The 19093-nt window shown below is 43.3% G+C and overlaps 1 protein-coding gene across 8 annotated transcripts in view; it reads right to left on the bottom strand.

Annotated features, from left to right (window-relative positions):
* Window positions 1-19093, bottom strand: part of SLC28A3 (solute carrier family 28 member 3) — an 88311-nt gene that overhangs the window by 37979 nt on the left and 31239 nt on the right. For all 8 annotated transcript variants that reach the window (XR_012904719.2, XM_089779249.1, XM_075931772.2 and 5 more), the window contains 4 exons: window positions 16572-16663; window positions 13600-13789; window positions 10361-10505; window positions 2197-2310 (listed from right to left, as the gene is read on the bottom strand). Coding sequence is in view for 7 of the 8 variants with exons in the window: in XM_089779249.1 (XP_089635375.1) it covers window positions 2197-2310; window positions 10361-10505; window positions 13600-13789; window positions 16572-16663 (541 nt within the window). In the remaining variant the exon portion in view is untranslated. The remainder of the gene's footprint in view (window positions 1-2196; window positions 2311-10360; window positions 10506-13599; window positions 13790-16571; window positions 16664-19093) is intronic.

The raw sequence follows: 19093 nt of genomic DNA on the forward strand, positions 1-19093 counted from the left end.
CTTTCTGTACCAAATGTTTGAATTCCCCACTGTGTAACACACGGCCTACATTTCCCACTGTTACTCTACAGCAATGGATGATTATTTTTTTATAAAAGTTGTCTTGCAGGTGCCCACATTGAATGCAGTCTCCACTCCAGCAATGCTACAAAGTCATGCTAGTCTCAATCTTCCGCGGAATTCTCTCTTTCTTCACTTGTGTTTCTGCCACCAATGCTTGAATTTTATTCCATCTTTCTTTTCTTGCAGGTGGTCTGAGATGCACAGGAGCCTATGGAGGACAAGGAGTGCATGCTGTGGTCCTAAAGTGACTGTGGCTCTAGTGGCAGTGTCTCATTAGATTGTCTATTACCTGGCATTTTAGCCGACAGTTTCTTTTAAAGATATTTCAGAATTGGACCATGAGCTTTTGCAAGTGGACCAGTATGAGATACTCTTGCCTGGCAATGGGGTGGGTTCTAATTTCAGCCCAAATGAGATGATGGCCAATTAAGGATTGGGAACATTCCAATCCATCATTTATGAGGACTGGGCTACATTACAGGCTTAGGCCAATCTAAGATGCCTTGTGTCAACCTAGCTGTGGAAATATTTCCACTTCAATTTGGCTCCTAGCAATGTCAGTGCCTCTCTACACCAATTTAGTAACACCAGCTCCCTGTGTGGTGTAGCCTTATGGCTGATGTAATAAGGTTGATGCAGTGTCTGTGTAGACACTATGTTGTGTATGTAGACTTCTAATGGCTTTCAGAAGCCATGCTCCAATACCTGACACAGCTAATACAAATGACACAAGTGCTCTTGGTGAGGATGAACAACCAGCCCAACGAGTCCAGTGCAACACACAAGTGATTTAATAATGGTGGAGACTGTATGACAAGGCAAATTAGGTTGACATAATTCTGTTGTGTAGGTATGGCTTTAGGCCTGACAATTTGGCATAAGAATAACATGCTTATTTAAAGATAGTATGCAGAGAAAAATGAAAAGACTGGATATAATCACTGGGCAGGTTACACTTCAGAGAACCTTATTTCTCCCGGGAAGTCAAAACATTAAAGATCTGATTCTGCTCCCTTTGACTTCTATTGCAAAACTCCTATTGACTTTATGGAACACCAGGTACACTAGCTAGGAAACAAAGCCACATGTCATCCCAAGAGGAACAGAAGGTGACAGCTGTTTTAAAGAAGTTATTGCAAAACCATTTCTCAAGAAATAAGTGTTTGACTCTGATAATCTGGATAATTGACAATTTCTAGTGCTGTATTTGTGTGTAACAGAATGTATCTATTTTGAATAGTAGGGGACTGCAGGTTTACACTACATAGAACAGTGGTTCTCAACTCATTTCAGTCTACGGATTACCAGGCCAATCAAAAAATTTTCGTGGACCACCTCCAGCACATGTAGCACAGGACGAACCGCACAGCAACTGCTCAGCATGACAGCGGCAGCTACACTGACGCTCAGAGCCTCAGATGGAAGTTACTGGCAACACAACGCAGTTGCGTCCTAGGTGACGCTATGGATGATACGCCACGTACTTGTGAACACGGCGTAAAACAGCCTAATGGCGGTGCTTGCTCACGCCGTGTGACTTTGGACAATGTTCCTGTGGACCACTGAAAAAGCCACCATGGACCACCAGTTGAGAACCACAGATGTAGAACATATATAACATTTTATCTTATTAATGTCTCATTTATTGTTGCAATCAACTTGCTCCTGTTCTAATATAAATATGTAGCCAAAATGTAATATTTTAGTGTTGGTATAAGACTACAAGTATAACAATAGTAACAAGTGCTATATGATTTTCTTATAAGTGTTGTATGCTTCTCTTTCATCCTGTTTGTCATGATTAGACAATATCTGTATTGCAATCTAAATTGTGTCTTCTAGTAACTATGTAATCCTTTAAAAACTTAAAAAACAACAAATTGTCTTGCAGCACTTTAAAGACTATCAAAACATGTAGATGGTATCATGAGCTTTGGTGGCACAACGCACAGAGGGTTCATCGATCATGATTCAAGGCTCCTCTGAGGCTGCTTTTCATGTTGTACTTTCAATAAAGGCAGCACATTACCTTTTCCCCTGAAAAAGATCTCATGTGCTTTCTATAAGCACAACAGATACCCTAATAAAGAAAACATTAAAAAAAAAGCATTCTTTTTTTGGCTAATGTCTTACCTGTATCTGCTTACCCAGCCAATTAAATACGTCAAATCCTGCTTTAGTCCTCAGAATAACAAGACCAAGAATAAACTGTATTCCGATTCCCCAAAATACTGGTCTCCAGGCAACCTAGTCAGAGAGAAAAATGAAAATACAGAAATCACGTCATATGAAAAGAAGTATGTTAGTTTAACGCACAAATAATTAAGCACACATTTAACTAAACTGTCGAGTACTGGGGCTGCAAAAATCCCCTGTAAGGAGATTTCATCTCTTTGGGTTACTACTCTTCTCTACTGTGGAGTGATGGACCTAGTGCCAAATCTCTCAACATGATGCTCACTTTTGATTCCAGGTAGCACTGCCCAGATAAAGATGGGAGCATTGCATGCTGAGCCTTGAAGAGCACCAATCACAAACAATGATAAGAATAAGAAACACATCACTCCCTCTATATAGTACAGAAGTGAAATAATTGTTATGTGAATGTAATGGACAATGAAAATATTAACACATGCTTCTTTATCTTAACAGTGACTATATCACTAGATTTTAATATAACATCATGATGTCTCTTAAATAAATGGATACAGCACTGGGCTAAGAAATAGGAGACTACTGTTATCTGACTAGGTGACCTCGGTAAGTCATTGTACTTGACTATGCCCATTTCCACATTTGTAAAAGAGGAATAACAATGCTTCCTCACATTTGTAAAGCATTTGAACAGCTAGGAATAAAAATGGGTTTATAAGAACCTATGGGGCTAGAGCTGTAGACTCTAGCCTGCTGATGCTTCTGCATTGGAAATTTAGGTTGGGTTCTTGCTAGAGGAATCCCTGAAGCTAGATGCTGCAGGAAGTAGCATCCTGGAGGCCTTGAGTGGCAGCCCCCTGCAACGCACTGATTGGCTCACAGTAGTGTATAAACCAGGAAGCCAACAAAAGGAGTTGTCTGAGCAACAATGCATGCTTGTTGGTACGTTAGTTCATAGTTCCCTTTATGGTGCATGTCTGCACAGGCACGCACCAAGCATTTCCCTCCTGCCCACCTCCTCAGCAAAGCCGTGCAGTGGCTGCTCAGCTGCTCCTAGGCAGGGTCATGTGGTGGGCAGCTGCCTCACCCCAGGAACAGCTGGGCAGCCACCATGTGGCCCTGGCCCTAGCTTCAGCCCTTCCCCAGGGCTGGAGCTGTGGCCAGGGTGGGCTTCGTGGTAGCTGCTGAAGCCTGGGCTGCAGTAGTAAAAATAGCACCGCGGCCCTGGCCCAGGAGCAGTTACACCGCAGCCCTGGCCCCAGCCCTGGAACATAGCCCACCCCCAGCACCAGGGGGCTAGAGGTGGGTGAGGGCTGCAGGTGTCAGGAAGGTGAGGGAAGAGTCAGGGGAAGAACTAAAGTGAAGGTGGGAGTGAGGAAAGGAAGGGGCTTGTGCTGAGGGGAGCAGAGGTGACCAAGGCAGAAGAAGTAAGGGGAAGGCACCAAAGGGCAGGGTGGAGGAGAGACAAACACCAGGGGTCCAAGAGGAGACAATGAGGGGAAAAGGCTGGAGGAGCAGAAGTGAGGGTGAGTGGGAGGTGTCGGGGGGGGGGGAGGGAAGAAGAGGGGACAGGGTGATGCTAGGAGAGGAAAGGGGAAGGGCAGAGGAGAGAGGCAGTGGGAGTAAGAGGAAAGAAGAAGAGAGGGGAGGAGCAATGGGGGCAAGAGGTAGGAAGAGGAGAGGGGAGGAGTGGATGACAGAAGAAGAGGCATTGAAAGCAGGGGTGGGCATGAGAAAGGCAGGGGATGGAGCAAGTCATGTGTGAGGGCACAGAGGGGCATGAGGAGAACTGGGGCAGAGAGTGGTAAGGTGGTAAGCACCTGGGTGGTGAGGGAAAGAGGAAGCACCAGGAAGGTGCAGAGTAAGGGATGGTGCAGGAATGGGCACCAGAGGGCAGAGGAGATAGGCAGGGCAAGTGGGTAGAGGGTGGTGTTAGGAGAGGGGATGGGAAGGGGAGCTAGAGGAGGGGTGGACACAGGGGGAAAGGGAAGGGCGGGTTCAGGGGTCAGAGAGGATGGGGAGAGGGGCAGTTCCCAGAAGGGCTGAGGGAAGTGAGAAGGGCAGGGGCCAGTATAGCAGAGGTGGGGGAGGGGCAGCAGCAGGCACAGGGGAGCAGATGGGGCAAGGGGAGGGTAGGAGACATGGCAGATGGGGGGAAAGGAAGAGGTTTGTAACTTGGGTGCCACAGTGGCACACATCCGAACAAACACAGCACCCAATAGTGGTGCACAAGACAAAACTCACTCTGCTCATGGATGGAGAATCTTAGAGGGGGGACACTGCTCTAATCCTTGTCTTGTTGTGGACCCTAGACTCTGGCTTCTGACCCTGGCTCACTCCTGACTCTGCTACTTGCCTGCTGTCTTTAACTTCCTGGTATCCTGAGCTAGTTTGATGCTGACTTTGCTACTTCCCTTCTGCCCGCAAATTGTTCCTGGGCCTGACTTTGTGATATCCTGACCTGGCTTGCGCTTGACCCTCCTATTTGTTCTCTGACTGCAACTTGGTAACTGACTAATGTATGCAGGCAGCCCATGACCTGCGACATGAGTGTTCCCTGTTGTTGTCTATACTATTATAGAAGGAGAGTCTTCAGAAATTTCTATGGGGAGGCAGGTCCGCAGCCCCACCCCTCCGCTGAGTCCCCACCCTCATCACAGGGAGGGGAGGAGGAGGAGCAGCATGCTGACAGTGCACATGCGGGCCCCTCTCCCCTGGAGGGGAAGAGCACGTGTGCGTGCCCCAGCATCCCATGAGCAGGGGAGGGAAGAAGACTCACAGTCCCAACCCCCCTTCCACGCCCCTGGGAGCAGTGGGGAGGGAGGAGGCCATGTGGCTCCAGTCTCCCCAACCCTGGAGCAGGGGTAAGGGAAGCAGCCACGTGGCTCGAGCCAGCCCAAGCCTCCCCGCCTTTGGGTACAGCAGGGAGGGAGGAGAACGTGTGTACACCTACCAACACAACGGGATGGGTAACGCTAGTTTTATAACAATATACAAGCATTCATTATTGTGTTATTCCATCTGGAAATGTGAATGGGTGACTACAACCCTATGTTTCAGGCTTTCTGCTCTGCTACCACAGTTTGTATATTGTAAATGTAATCAATTTAAAAGGACCGAAGGAAGGAGCAGCCTTGATGATTTGCTTCCACTTAAAAAAATATAGGTCAAGTAGACGTAATGAAGACCCATGTGAGAACACTAGGTCTGGCACTTATTAATTTTTCTTCAGTTGCTGGTGGAAGTGCTTTGCAAAGGATTATGGGGTAAAAATCAAACAGTCATTAATCAGGAATGGAAGGTGCTCTCAGGAGGTCAGATTGATAAAATAAGCATCCTCACAGAGTTCTTTGTATTGCTCTTTCCCTTGGCTATGATAAGCCTCTACATGGACCTGGAAGTGTTACAGGCAACTTTGGGAAATCTAACGAACCAGACACGGGATTAATGTATGACTCAGATGAAAGACAATAGTGTGATGCATTTTACCACAAGTAAAAACTGAACAGGGATATGTGGCAATCAAAGCACAACCTTTAATAAAATCACTATGGTGCAACAGAGTTTTGAAGCAGCTTTCACATGTCCTTGGAAAACAATGATAAATAAACCAGAAGGCATATTCAGAAAATACAGTGAAGGGGTAATTAGCTTTGAATTAATACTTTGCATCCTACATGATTTCTCCTTTTTGCCATGGAGTTATACCCTCCCCAATGCTCTAACAGGCCTGGTCACTACTACTAGGAAAATCAATATTAGGCTTTAGACCAAAGTACAGATTTATTTGGTTTTCAGTACTTAAATAGGTAAAACTCCCATTGTGGCAAATCCTGAAATGAATGGGAGTTTCATCTGATTAAGAACACAACATAAGATGAATAAGGACTTTAGTATCTGGGCCATTGTTTTTATAGTTTTAAAGGTTTCTGAAGTGTATTTCACCCCATCTTTCCATTCATGTTCTTATGCTGATTAGGCTTCAACTATAGGCGGTCAGTACAACTGGGGCTGGGTGAGACCTAATCAGCTCCTCTTACAGCTCTGCCCCCTCTGCTGAGGCCCCACCCCCGGGAGAAGAGGAGAAGCAGTGTTCCAAGTGTGCATGTGCCTCACCCACATGGGGAGGGGAAGAGCATGTGCATGTGCATGTGCTCCAGCATTCCTGGAGCAGCGGGCAGGGAAGAGGCCATGCAGCCCAAGCCTCTCCATCCTCTGGAGAAGTGGGAACAGAGGTGGCTGCAGCCCGAGCTCGCCCAAGTCTCCCTGGCTTGGGAGTAGCGGAAAGGGAGGCAGCCATGTGGCCTGAGCCGCCCCAAAACTTATGGAGGACGGACATTGGGGGAAGCAACACTCCGGCCCCAGAATGCCTACAGTAGGTGTTCTGGGGATGGAATATGGGCAAGGCCAACCTGGCAGTTTGGGAAGTCAGAGGCTTCCCTTGCCTAGCATACTGGGTGCCCTTGGCCTCAACTGGAGTACTGTGTCCAGTTCTGGGCATCACCTTGCTACCTTCAGGGCGTTCCTTATCTTGTCTTCCTAATGGGAGAGCCAGCTCCATGCCTGGGGCAACTGGTGCTGAATGTGAGAACAATGTCAAGGTGAGCGGGGCTTGAATCCTTGGGTCCCCAGGCCAATGCCTTATCCCCAAGTCCACTCAATAACCATGTGGAGAAATTGGACAAGGTCCAGAGAAAAGCAGCAAAAATGATTAAAGATCTAGAAAACATGACCTATGAAGGAAGACTGAAAGAACTGGGTTTGTTTAGTTTAGTAAAGAGAAGAGTGAGAGGGGACATGACAACCGCTTTCATGTACCTAAAAGGGCATTACAAAGAGAAAGAAAAATTATTCTCCTTAACTTCTGAGGACAGGACAAGAGGAAATAGTCTTAAATTTCAGCAAGGGAGGTTTAAGTTGGACATTGGGAAAAAAACTTTCTGTCAGGCTGGTTAATCATGGGAATAAATTGCCTCAGGAGGTTGTTGAATAGCAAACACTGGAGATATTTAAGAGCAGGTTAGATAAATATCTGTCAGGGATAATCTAAATGGTGCTTGGTCCTGCTGTGAGTGAAGGGGACTGGACATGATGGCCTCTGAAAGTCTGTCCAGTTCTAGTATTCTGTGATTCTCCCTTTTACTGGATTATGTTTTGTCTTCATTCATTAAAAAATATTGTAATTGTCAATAGGATTATCTGCACATATGTAGAAATGGAATTAGGCCATTGAAATCTGAGTGCTAGCCAAACAACAAAGACATTTTTTACCATTTGACCCTGATCTATTAAGTGTAATATGTGTACACTGACCATATGTCCCAATTTTTCTGGGACAGTCCCAAATGTAAATACTCTGTCTCAGTGCCCCATCAAACAGTGAAATGTCCCAGAAAGCTCTGCCAGACATTTCACTAGTTGATGTGGACACCGGCTTGTGGGAAGAAGTGATCAAGAAATGGCTCTGTGCATTGCTCCTTGCACAGCATAACAGCCTTCTCCCTGCACCCTCGCAGAGCACGTAGGTGGCTCCATTGAAGCTTTGCCAGTGGGCAGCCAGGCTGGCTTCTAGTGGTATGCTTTTTCAAGACACTCTCCCACCTACTGCCCCACCACCACACACCATGTGGCCTCCTCCCTGCCCCAACGGGACAGCCTTTGGTGTGTGGGGTCCCTGGTCTGGCCGCACCACCTCCTCCTCCTCCAGGATATTTGTTAGTACAGTGGCTGCTTCTGCTGCTGTCAGGGGGCTGAGTGAATCCAAGCAAAATCCGGTGGAGCCATTCTCAGACCTCCATGCCTTGGAGTCCTGGCAGGGACCACAAGGATTCTGTCTGGGAGTGCTGTAGGGCAGGGCATGCTTGGGCTCAGCAGGTGCCCGGATAGCAGCAGAGGCTGCCCACGGTGCTATTTTTAGTACCTTGGTCCAGTCCCCCCAGGCAGCCCCTGGTCCAGCTGGAGTCAAGCGGCGCAACACGAAATGTGTTCCAACCAGAGCAGCCTCACAGGCCTCGTGCAGCTGCTGCTTGACTCCAGCTGGAGCTGGGCCACCTGAAGAGACTGGGATTATGGTACTAAAAATAGGACCACAAGAGGCTTCTGCTCCAGTCCAGGAGCAGCTGGGACCAGGGCCGTGGGGGATTCTGTGGCTGGGTCCATGGTACTAAAAATAGTGCCCCAGCCCCAACTCCAGTCTGTGAAAACTGCTTTCCATGTCGAAGGTAGAAGGTGAGGGAAGGGACAGGAGGAGAACTAAGGAGGAGCTGGGAGTGAGGAGAGAAATGGGCTTGTGTTGAGGTGAGCCAGGGCAGGAGAAGAAAGGAGCAGGAAGCAAGGGGCAGGGTGGATTAGAGACAAATGTCAGGGGGCCAAGAGGAGACAATGAGGAAAAGGGCAGGAGGAGGGAGGAGAGGTGTCAGTGGGGGTGGGAGAGGCGAGGGGACAGGGTGATGCTGGAAGAGGAAAGGGGAGGGAGAATGGGGACAAGAGGGAGGAAGAGGAGAGGGGAAGAGTGGGTGCCAGGAGAAGAGGGATTGAAAGGAGGGTGGGCATGAGGAAGGCAGGGGATGGAGCAAATCATGGGTGAGGGCACAGAGGGGCATGAAGGGAACTGGTGCAGAGAGTGATGAGAGGGTGGGCACCAGGGAGAAAGAGGGCAAGGATGGCAGGGACAGTGAGGATGGGGGAGGCACTAGGAAGGTGCAGGGGTAAGAGATGGTGCAGGTGCCAGGAGGATTGTAGGGGTGAAACAGAAGGACAGACACTTGGAGGGGAGGGACAGGCGACAGAGGACAGAGGAGAGAGGCAGGGTGGGGGGGGGGGTAGAGGGAGGTGTTAGGAGAAGGGATGGGGAGGGATAGCTACACATGATCAGAGTGGGGCTAGAGGAGGGGTGGGTGCAGGGGTCAAGGAGGATGGAGAGTGGGGCTGGTCCCCAAAGGTCTGAGGAGAGTGAGAAGAGCAGGAGCCAGAACAGCAGAAGGGTGAGGGGTAGAGGGATGGCAGCAGGCACCGGGGGAGCAGATGGGGTGAGGGGAGGATGGGAGACATGGTAGAAGAGGGGAAAAGGGAGAGGTCTATAAGATATTTATTAATAACTTGGATGCGACGGTGGCACACATCTGAACAAGTGCGCATGAACTCAATACTGGTGCACAAGAAAAAATTCACTCCACTCTTGAGAGGAATATCTCAGAGGAAACACTTCCCTCAGCCTCTCCCCCAGAGTTAATGCATTAACAGTGCAAATTGGGTTAATGCAATTGCAGGATAGTTGCATGGGGAGTCCTGTGGGGGCCAAATCTATCCCTAGTGATAGAAGATAGTGGGAGGAGTTCTTAGAGGAGTCACACAATACTCTTTATATCTGGCCATCTTGACCCCGGGAGTACTACCTCCAGGGGTGGGACTTCTTGTGGCATGGGGTGTGGCTAACAGGGGACAGGGAATGTGACTAATGGAGGGTCAGGAGGCATCGCTAACATGTCCCTAATTTTGGTTCAGAAAATATGGTCACCATAAATATGTGCTGTGATTTTTCCATTAAGTCAGAGTGAAATGGATTCTTTACTATATGGAAATTGGTGAAAATGTACTGTATAAACTTATATTTTAATTATACAGAACATAGAAAATAACATAGTCATGAAGTTTAACTTAGAAAGCCCTGGATTTTCTATTGCTGTTATTGGGCACAATTCTGTAACTCATATTCAGTTTTTATTTACATTGAGAAGTGTTGCATGCAACCAGTTCTACTGACTTCATAAAACACAGTGACTAACACAAGTAAATACCACTCAGTATTAATAAGTGACACTCAGTATTAATAAGGGTTGCAGAATCAGGAAATAGCAGAACTATTATTGAGATTTGTTTTAAGCATTCAGATATTTGACCATATGCATATAGGTATCTCTCAATATTACATTAAAAATAAAGTTGCGAAGTCCAGCATTCAAGTTAGGAAATGCCAGAATTCAGGTTGCCTGTGCAGTACAATACATATCATTACGTTTTTAGAAAATTTAGGCTATTGCATGTAAATTGCTGTGGGCTTCTGGGAACTGTTCAGTTCTAGTGAATATATTCTTGAGAGCTAGTCAAAATGAAGGAAAAGATCACGAGTTAACCAAATACTTACTCTGGTTGGGTATTTGGAAAAGATCAGCATCAAGAGAACATACATCACAAGCCCCCCAAAGGAGATGAGTTGATTGGTACCCTGTTTGGCAGTGTCAAAGATGAGCCAACAAATGACAGCTGCAATTAGAGCTATCCACACCACCCTATCAAATCAGAAACACATAATGAATGGCACACTCAATATCCTGCTAAAAACAGATATAAATTACTCCAATTTAAATTGTTTTTAAATTTTTTCAGATTAATACTGCTATATCAAAGTCCACCCATCCCAGGCTCTGAACACCCTGTGGCAAATTCATAAACATACATAGTGACATAAATAGAAAATTACTCAGAGATAACATTACTCTAGCAGCATTATGAATATAATAAAAATGTGTCAACCAGATAGGCTGATCGGATAGCAAGTATGAAAAACAGGGGTGTGGTGTGTCCAACAACTGCCTGGAGAAGATTAAAGCCTCTAATATCAGGATGTTCCTGATAATATCATTTTGCCTGATCACCCTACAACCAAACCTCCACCAGAATTTTTCTCCAATCATTGCCCAAGAGAGGAAAATATTTTTGCATAACTTGTGCTTCCATTTTAAATACTTTGTTGAACTTTCACATACAGGTATTTCTGGACTAACTCTGGCTTATCTCAGACACAGATATTCATATTATTTATCATCATCTTAGGTATGAGTGTATGAGTGCTTCACAATTGTCAATGTAAATATCCTAAAAGCGCTGGGAAGAAGGAAAGCATTAGGATCCCCAATTTATAGATGAGAATTGAAGCACACATAGCCTAAGGCCCAGATCCTCAAAGGTATATAGGTTCCTAATGTCCATTGAAATTAATAAAAAATTAGGAGCCTGAATAACTTTGAGGATCTGGATCTAAGTGGCAGATCTAAATCATACTGAAAGTCTATGGCAGAGAAGGAAATGATACCTGCATCTGTTAAGATCCAGGCTAGCACTCTAAACATATTAGAACATTCTTCTTTTTCTCTCTCTCTAATTGTTTCCCAGGAACAAACTATAATCTCTCCAATAGAATATTCCAAAATATATATACAATCAATCAAAATTAAGAAAAGTCCATTTCAGACCTTCCAGAAGGGTAATGATGTGATGGGACTACTTATACTATTCTAAAATTTCTTCTATTATCCCGTGTTATGTCCCACTAATCAAAAGTATGTGTGCCTGCAGAGGGGGAAGGCATTAAGGAATTTGTTTTACACCATTTTAGCAAAAAATATCTTGTCATACCTATAACCAGAGAAGGAAGCAAAAAAACAAATTGCAGTAGGCTGGATATTTGTATAGTTTGTCATGAAAAAATAACGAGAAGTTGTTCTTGCAGATTCAGACTAACACAGCTAACCCTCTGATTCATGAAAAAATGTGTAAGCATGGAGTCTTAGGTGTTATAAATCAATACAGCAAATTGATAATCTATTTTATATGACCCTCACTATTATATTTCCTCAGCAAACTTCATGTATTTATCCTTGTACTAACTGAAGCCTGTAGACCAAATGACTTACCAAAGCTCAAGCAGAAAGTCCAACATCAGCACATAACTGAACTTAAATTTGTCAGGTTCTAAGCTCATATCATAGGCACTGGACTATCCTTTTTCTGTATTCTTAATCACGATGGCTTCGTCTATACTGCTGGTTTTGCCAGCAGTGAACATGCAAATGAGGTGCGGATTAGCATATTGCCATGCTTAATTTGCATAATTTATGCAAACAATTTTTGATCAAAGGGTTTTTGAGAAAAAAAAGTAGTGTGGACGGGTTATTTTTTTTCACAAAAACCCCGTTTTGCACAAAATCCTTATGCCCTTCTGGGAGAGGCATAAGGATTTTGTGGAAAACGGGGTTTTTGCACAAAAACAAAATGTCTGCACTACTTTTTTTCCACAAAAACCCTTTGTGCAAAAACAGCTTGCATAAATTATGCAAATGAGTCACGACAATTTGCTAATCTGTGCCTCATTTGCATACGCACTGCCAGCAAAACTGACAGTGTAGACATAACCCATGCTTACTATGATAGTACTTAAGATGGTCCCTGCCCTGAAGCATTTAGAATCGAAACAGATGAGAGACAGGTGGGAGAAGGGGTAGAATGTACAATCAGAGTGAACAATGTGATGGCAAAAAAATGGCATGTTAGTGCCACCATTTTTTATTAATATTGGGGTGGGTTCACTGAGGAGAGGATCAGGAAGGGAAAGAGAGTTGGGGAAAAGGGGAGTAGATGGTAAGAGGGGGCAAGTATGGGGGTCAACCTGAGGTAAAGAGACTGAGAGGGAGATGGGGGTGGGGTGGGATTTGGAGCAACAGCCAGTTTGCACCGGTCAGAGAAAATTCAGTGAAAATTAGAACGTTCTCTTGTCCAGAGGTCTCAGCTTTGGCTGGTTTTGGCCATGCTTGCTAAAGTTTGACCAGCTCCTCTCTGAAGTTTTCTTGGACCTGCATCTTACTACCCTCAGAGTGTGTATATGCATGTTTTGTCCTGAACAGTCCTAGGTCCAGGATAGTGCTTGGCAAACATCCTTCTCAAACATATACACAAAAAAATTGCTCTTCAGAAACATGTCTGAGGCCAAGAAAGGGATGTAAACAGCATCAGAAGTAGGAATTTTGGCAAGTTTCCTTTACCTTTAGATTATCTGGATTTTAACAGGATGGAAACCTTTACTATTTCCCTCCAGCACATTACGCTAATGTGGCATTCCTTTTGCTGTCATGTACAGGCCAGAAGGAGTTGTCCTTAAGTGCTCCAAATAGTCCAGCCACTTTGTTAATAACATGTTATTTTGCACAGTACACATGTTTGTTTCCTGAGGGATAAAATTATGCTCAGATATCATAGTGATGGAGCCATACAAGTACCTAGCCAGATTAGATAAAGATTTAATACATTTCAGACTTCAGCAGTTAGTTCATTTTAGTGATGCAGAAAGCCATGAGAATTATGCTTTATAATGAGGAACTTGCCACAACTGAGGGCTAAGTAATGATTTGAATCACAGTGATCTAATACCTGAGGATTAATTCAAGATGCTTATTAACTTGCATTTCCATTCCCTTCCCAGGAAAACAGTAAAACGTTTTTTTAAAAATGGTCTCAGTGAAGTCATAAAAGGTATAAACAGCTAAAAAGACTAAATTAATGTAATGGGATTAGGTCCCTTTGCATAAGTAAGAAGCCAGTTTCATTTACCATTTTAGCCAAAACCACTGTTGTTTTAGAAACCTTTCACAAGGAGAAAAGAACTCAGCAATTTTGTCTTCATATTTGGCCATTAAAAAATCCCAGCAGATGAAGAAGATGGCTAGAACAGTGAGTACAAAGAGTGCCAGAGCTCTCTGAAAATTCAGGGCACATGCAGTGACGACTATCACCAGGTAAGCTATCAAGGAAAGAAGAACATGTATGTCAGTTGCATCTATACTTAAAAAAAAAAAAGCAAACAAACAAAATGCACAACCGATGGCTCTTCACTTACTAATTTAATTAGGACAAAGAAAGGTACATCCCCAGTTTAAGAAAGCACTTGAACACGTGTTTAAGTTTAACTTGATTTCAATGAGACTTAAGAATAAGCTTAACGCAAAGCATGTGCTTACGTGCTGTCCTGAAGGATAGCTCCTTGATTTCTGGTTTAAATGTGGACAGTGATATAACATATAAACATCAAATATAACATCACCGTCAAATCCCATCACTGGGAAATGGGGAAAGAAAGAGGTTCTGTGGTGTGGATTTTTTCTTTATGTTCTTCATCAAAGCAACGTCAATTTTTTAAAGGTAGTAGCAAGGTAATAATAGTGAACCAAATGATAAACATCACTATTAATCGGTAGGTCTCAAAGCACTTTATTAATAAGACATTCATCCCTAGTAGTGTTACATGTGGTAGTAGAGTAATGCCCACAGATTCATTAAAAACAAAGTTAGTTAATGTTCATTCAGGTTACAGGCCTGGTGATGTGATGCCAATAGTTGTCATAAACAGATAAAGCATTTGGATAATGCCCTGTAGTTGGGTTAACGGAGTGTTGAATGTTTAGAGCCAGTCAGAGGTCAGGAAATATTTCTCGGAGAGAGAGAGAGAGAATAAGACTTTGCTGAGGTAAGCAGTAAAAGTAGATAATAAAGGGTCTGTCTACACTGCATTCCTCTTTCAAGAGAGGAATGCAAATGCAGCTGATCAAAACTGCAAATGAAGCGCAGATTTTAATTTCCTGAGCTTCATTTGCATAATCGCGTCCGGCCGCTATTTCGAAATGCCCTATTTTGAGATAAAAAACGCTGTGTAGACATGGTTATTTTGAGAAAAAAACCTTCTTTCAAAATAATCCCTAAACCTCATTTTATAAGGAGTAACGGTTATTTCGAAAGAAGGGTTTTTTCCCAAAATAACTGCGTCTAACACAGCAGTTTTTATCTCGAAATAGGGTATTTCGAAATAGTGGCCAGATGTGATTATGCAAATGAAGCACGGGAAATTCAAATCCATGCTTCATTTGCACTTTCACTCAGCTGCATTTGCATTCCTCTCTTGAAAGAGGAATGCAATGTAGACATATCCAAAACTACTACATTGATGTGGCATTATAAACACTTCATGGACAAATTGTTATTAGAAAAGGGGAAAGTAATGCAGTTAAATAAGAATGGTTGAAACTATAGTTAGCGGATGAGATAGGAAGAGAAATGACAAGGGTCTCATGGACAAGAGGCAAGGATGAGGAATTGATAAGTAAACAAAAGCAACAAAAAAGCATCTAATAATTGATTTAAAATATACATTAAATAATAATCCCCACATTAAACAAGAAATTATTCTGCTCGTGTATTAAAATAATCTAAATTAGAAATCAGCTTTTAGGGTCTTTCATTATGTATTTCTGGATGAATAAAGCCTACCATATATTAGATGGCAGTTTATTTGATTACTGAGGGAAAGTAAAACCTCCTATAGAGCAGCATGTGTTCTGAGCACAAACAGTGTGATTTAAAAACAATGGTTCCTATTCCATCTGCCACAATATGCATTAAAGTGGCAAGTATTAGTTGAAATGAGGAGAAGCATTTGAGAGTAGCTTTGATAAACTGGGCTGTGCAACAAGGGCTTGACTCAAAGCTTGCTGAAATCAATGGGAGTCCAAAGACTTAAATGGGCTTTGGACTAGGCTACACATTTCCTGCCTGTTGTAACTAAATACAAATGGACTTGGCACTTGACAGTTTCTTGGATAATATGTGGGGCAACAGAATACTTAATACCCGTTAATTACCTGCTTTTGCATGCTCATAACAACAAACAGTCATTTCTTTTTCTTTTTAAGGCAAGTTGTTACTTGTAGAATTGATATACTAAACACTTGCCTCAAAAGGAGGCTCAGAAAAGAACAGAATTGAACAACCCAATTTATTGCACAATTGGGAGAGGGACAAACAGGACCATTTGAATGAGCTCCCTATGTATGCTGGAATACCAAGGCTTTGTGGCATGACCTTTATGCAATGAAACACTGTGGCGTGGGCACTGAATGGCTCAGGTAGGAGAACGTTAATAGGACAAGGAGACTTTCACTTCTAGAACACTGATTTGAATCCAGTCTAGTTTGGTACTAATTAAAAATCACTGGTATCTGATTGCTGTTTAGTGCTATATTATTTATTAATTTGTGTCTCAAGCAAGCTCCTAGAACATATACTTTAAGATAACTGACCCCACTGTCTGAGCACAGAAGCTGATCACTGAATGGACATGGTAGCTAAACAACCCCTTTGATCTCTAAGTGCGGTAGGTTAGGTCCAGATCAGAAATGAAGCATATTGTTTGGACAACGTAGGGAACCTTCTACTATAACTGCTAATGTTGTACTGGTGAATAAATGGAGAATGTAATGTTTATTCTGGTGAATAAATGGAGAATTTCAGTCTGCAACCATTATCCAGGACTAGAATTCATTTGCATCTCCTATTATCTTCTCAAACCAGAAAACATTTGATGGACTCATATCTGTGGAAATGTCTGATATTTTTCCAGTATGTTACATCAATTAAATTCCACTGCATGCTATTTTACTCAAACAGTGAATGAGAAGTATGAATAGTCTGAAATCAAAGTAAAACTGAAAGAGGCTACAGTTATTTCCTATGTTTGTTAAAAATAAAAGTACCTGCTATTAAAATTCCATATATCACATATTGAATTCTGGTTTTGTGTTTCTTGCAAAAGTCACAGACTTCATCATATTTCTTTTCCAGGTACCTAGAAGTACACACAAACAAACAAAACAAAGAGAACAAAGAAATAAAAGCAGGAAGAGGATTAATTCATACAGGAACACTGCATTAGATTGATCAAAGTTTCTGCACTGCCAGAAAGTTAATTTTGCATTCCAAAATGCAAAAGAAACACTTAAAAATGATTTTAGAGTTAGTTGTTTGACTTTGAACTAGTAGAATGCAACTAGACGTGGGAGACCCTTAAAGGGCCAAAATTTGGAAAGATTAAGATGTGGGCATCTCCACCCAAAATACATATGTAAATATATAAATGCATTGTGACCACAATTACTGTAACTGTGTGTGGAAACTAGTTAATAGAATGCACATAAACTAGATAGGCTCTTATCTAGTCATTAGTGCACTCATTACCAGATTTGTGTGCACATCTGCAAAGTCATGAGTTTTATTGCAAAAGTGTAATTTTTTGGGCATGCCGATGTCCATGCACCAGTAGTTCTAGATCTCTTGAAAATACAGCTCATCATTACAAGCACTCAACCTTTATCAAACTTTTGATTATATGGAAGCTAAAATTGTCCAGTGTGTCCACATTCTGTATCTTTCTACCCTCGCCAGGTGTTAAGTGACCCAGGGGCTGCAGAATAGTGATAGAAATGTATCCGTGTTAGTCTGGGGTAGCTGAAGCAAAATGCAGGACAATGTAGCACTTTAAAGACTAACAAGATGGCTTATTAGATGATGAGCTTTCGTGGGCCAGACCCACTTCCTCAGATCAAAAACCAGGGGCTGCAGGTTGAGAATCATTGAGCTACAGAATCACCTAAGTTTGTGTAAACTTAGAAAGAATTCACAGCAACAAGTATGCCCCTCTAACTCAGTTCCTGACATTCTTTTAAACTAGAATAGCAAAGGTATATTTAAAGATAATAATCACCCAAACTGTATTAATGTGGTAAACAGATGCAGCTGGAGTTAGGTGTGCAGTGAAATTTAGCATGACTTTCCTCCTTATGCTATGGCAAACGATTCATTTTAAAGAAACAGGAAATGGCACATGCCATTGTAATGTGATTTTTTTTTTACTTAGTTCAGATTAGTACTCAAACAACAGATTAGGAATACATTTGCTCACCAGGTCAAACAGTAACAGGTTTCTGATAAATGTTGTTTGCTTCTGACATTTCAATTTCTGTTACTGGAACCTCTATTGACTTAAAAGTTATATCTCTTACTTGAATACTGTGTACAGATGTGGTCTCCTCACCTCAAAAAAGATATTTTGGCCTTGGAAAGGGTTCAGAAAAGGGCAACTAAAATGATTAGGGGTTTGGAATGGGTCCTATATGAAGAGAGGTTAAAGCGACTGGGACTTTTCAGTTTACAAAAGAGGAGACTGAGGGGGGATATGATAGAGGCCTATAAAATCATGGGTGGTGTGGAGAGGGTGGATAAAGAAAAGTTATTTATTAGTTCCCATAATAGAAGAAATAGAGGACACCACATGAAATTAATGGGTAGCAGGTTTAAAACTAATAAAAGAAAGTTCTTCTTCACACAACGTGGAGTTAACCTGTGGAACTCCTTGCCAGAGGAGGCTGTGAAGGCTAGGACTATAATAGAGTTTAAAGAGAAGCTAGATAATTTCATAGAGGTTAGGTCCGTAAAAGGCTATTAGCCAGGGGATAGAAATGGTGTCCTTGGCCTCTGTTTGTCAGAGGCTGGAGAAGGATGGCAGGAGACAAATCGCTTGATCATTGTCTTCACTCCACCCTCTCTGGGGCACCTGGTGCTGGCCACTGTCAGCAGACAGGCTACTGGGCTAGACGGACTTTTGGTCTGTCCCAGTATGGCCGTTCTTATGATAGGACATTATGGGTATGTCTAGACTACATGGCTCCATCGACGGAGCCATGTAAACTAGTTTACCCGACAGTCAATGAAGCGGGGATTTAAATAATCCCCACTTCATTAAAATAAAAATGGCCACTGCGCTGTGCCGACAATCAGCTGATCCGGCACAGCGTGGCAGTCTAGACGCAGATCGGTCGACAAGGGAAGCCTTTGTCGACTGCTCCTGTAAACCTCGTTTCACTACCCGAGACACGGTGTGGCTTCCGCAAAGAGCGTGGCACGGTGGATATGATCTTCGCAGCCTGACAGCTCCAAGAGAAGTGTCAAGAGCATAATCGTGAACTGTACACCATCTTCGTGGATCTCACCAAGGCTTTTGACACTGTCAGTTGCGAAGGTCTGTGGCGCATCATGTCGAAGTTTGGGTGCCCTGACAGATTCATCCTGATGGTACGTCAGTTCCACGACGGCATGACGGCTCGTGTTCTGGACGATGGAGAAGCTTCAGAGGCCTTTCCCGTCACAAACGGCGTCAAGCAAGGGTGCATGCTGGCACTGACCCTGTTCAGCATAATGTTTTCAGCCATGCTGTCAAACG

This window comes from Pelodiscus sinensis, chromosome 6 (genome assembly GCF_052426305.1).
Source record: "Pelodiscus sinensis isolate ZL-2025 chromosome 6, ASM5242630v1, whole genome shotgun sequence".
NCBI lineage: Eukaryota > Metazoa > Chordata > Testudines > Trionychidae > Pelodiscus > Pelodiscus sinensis.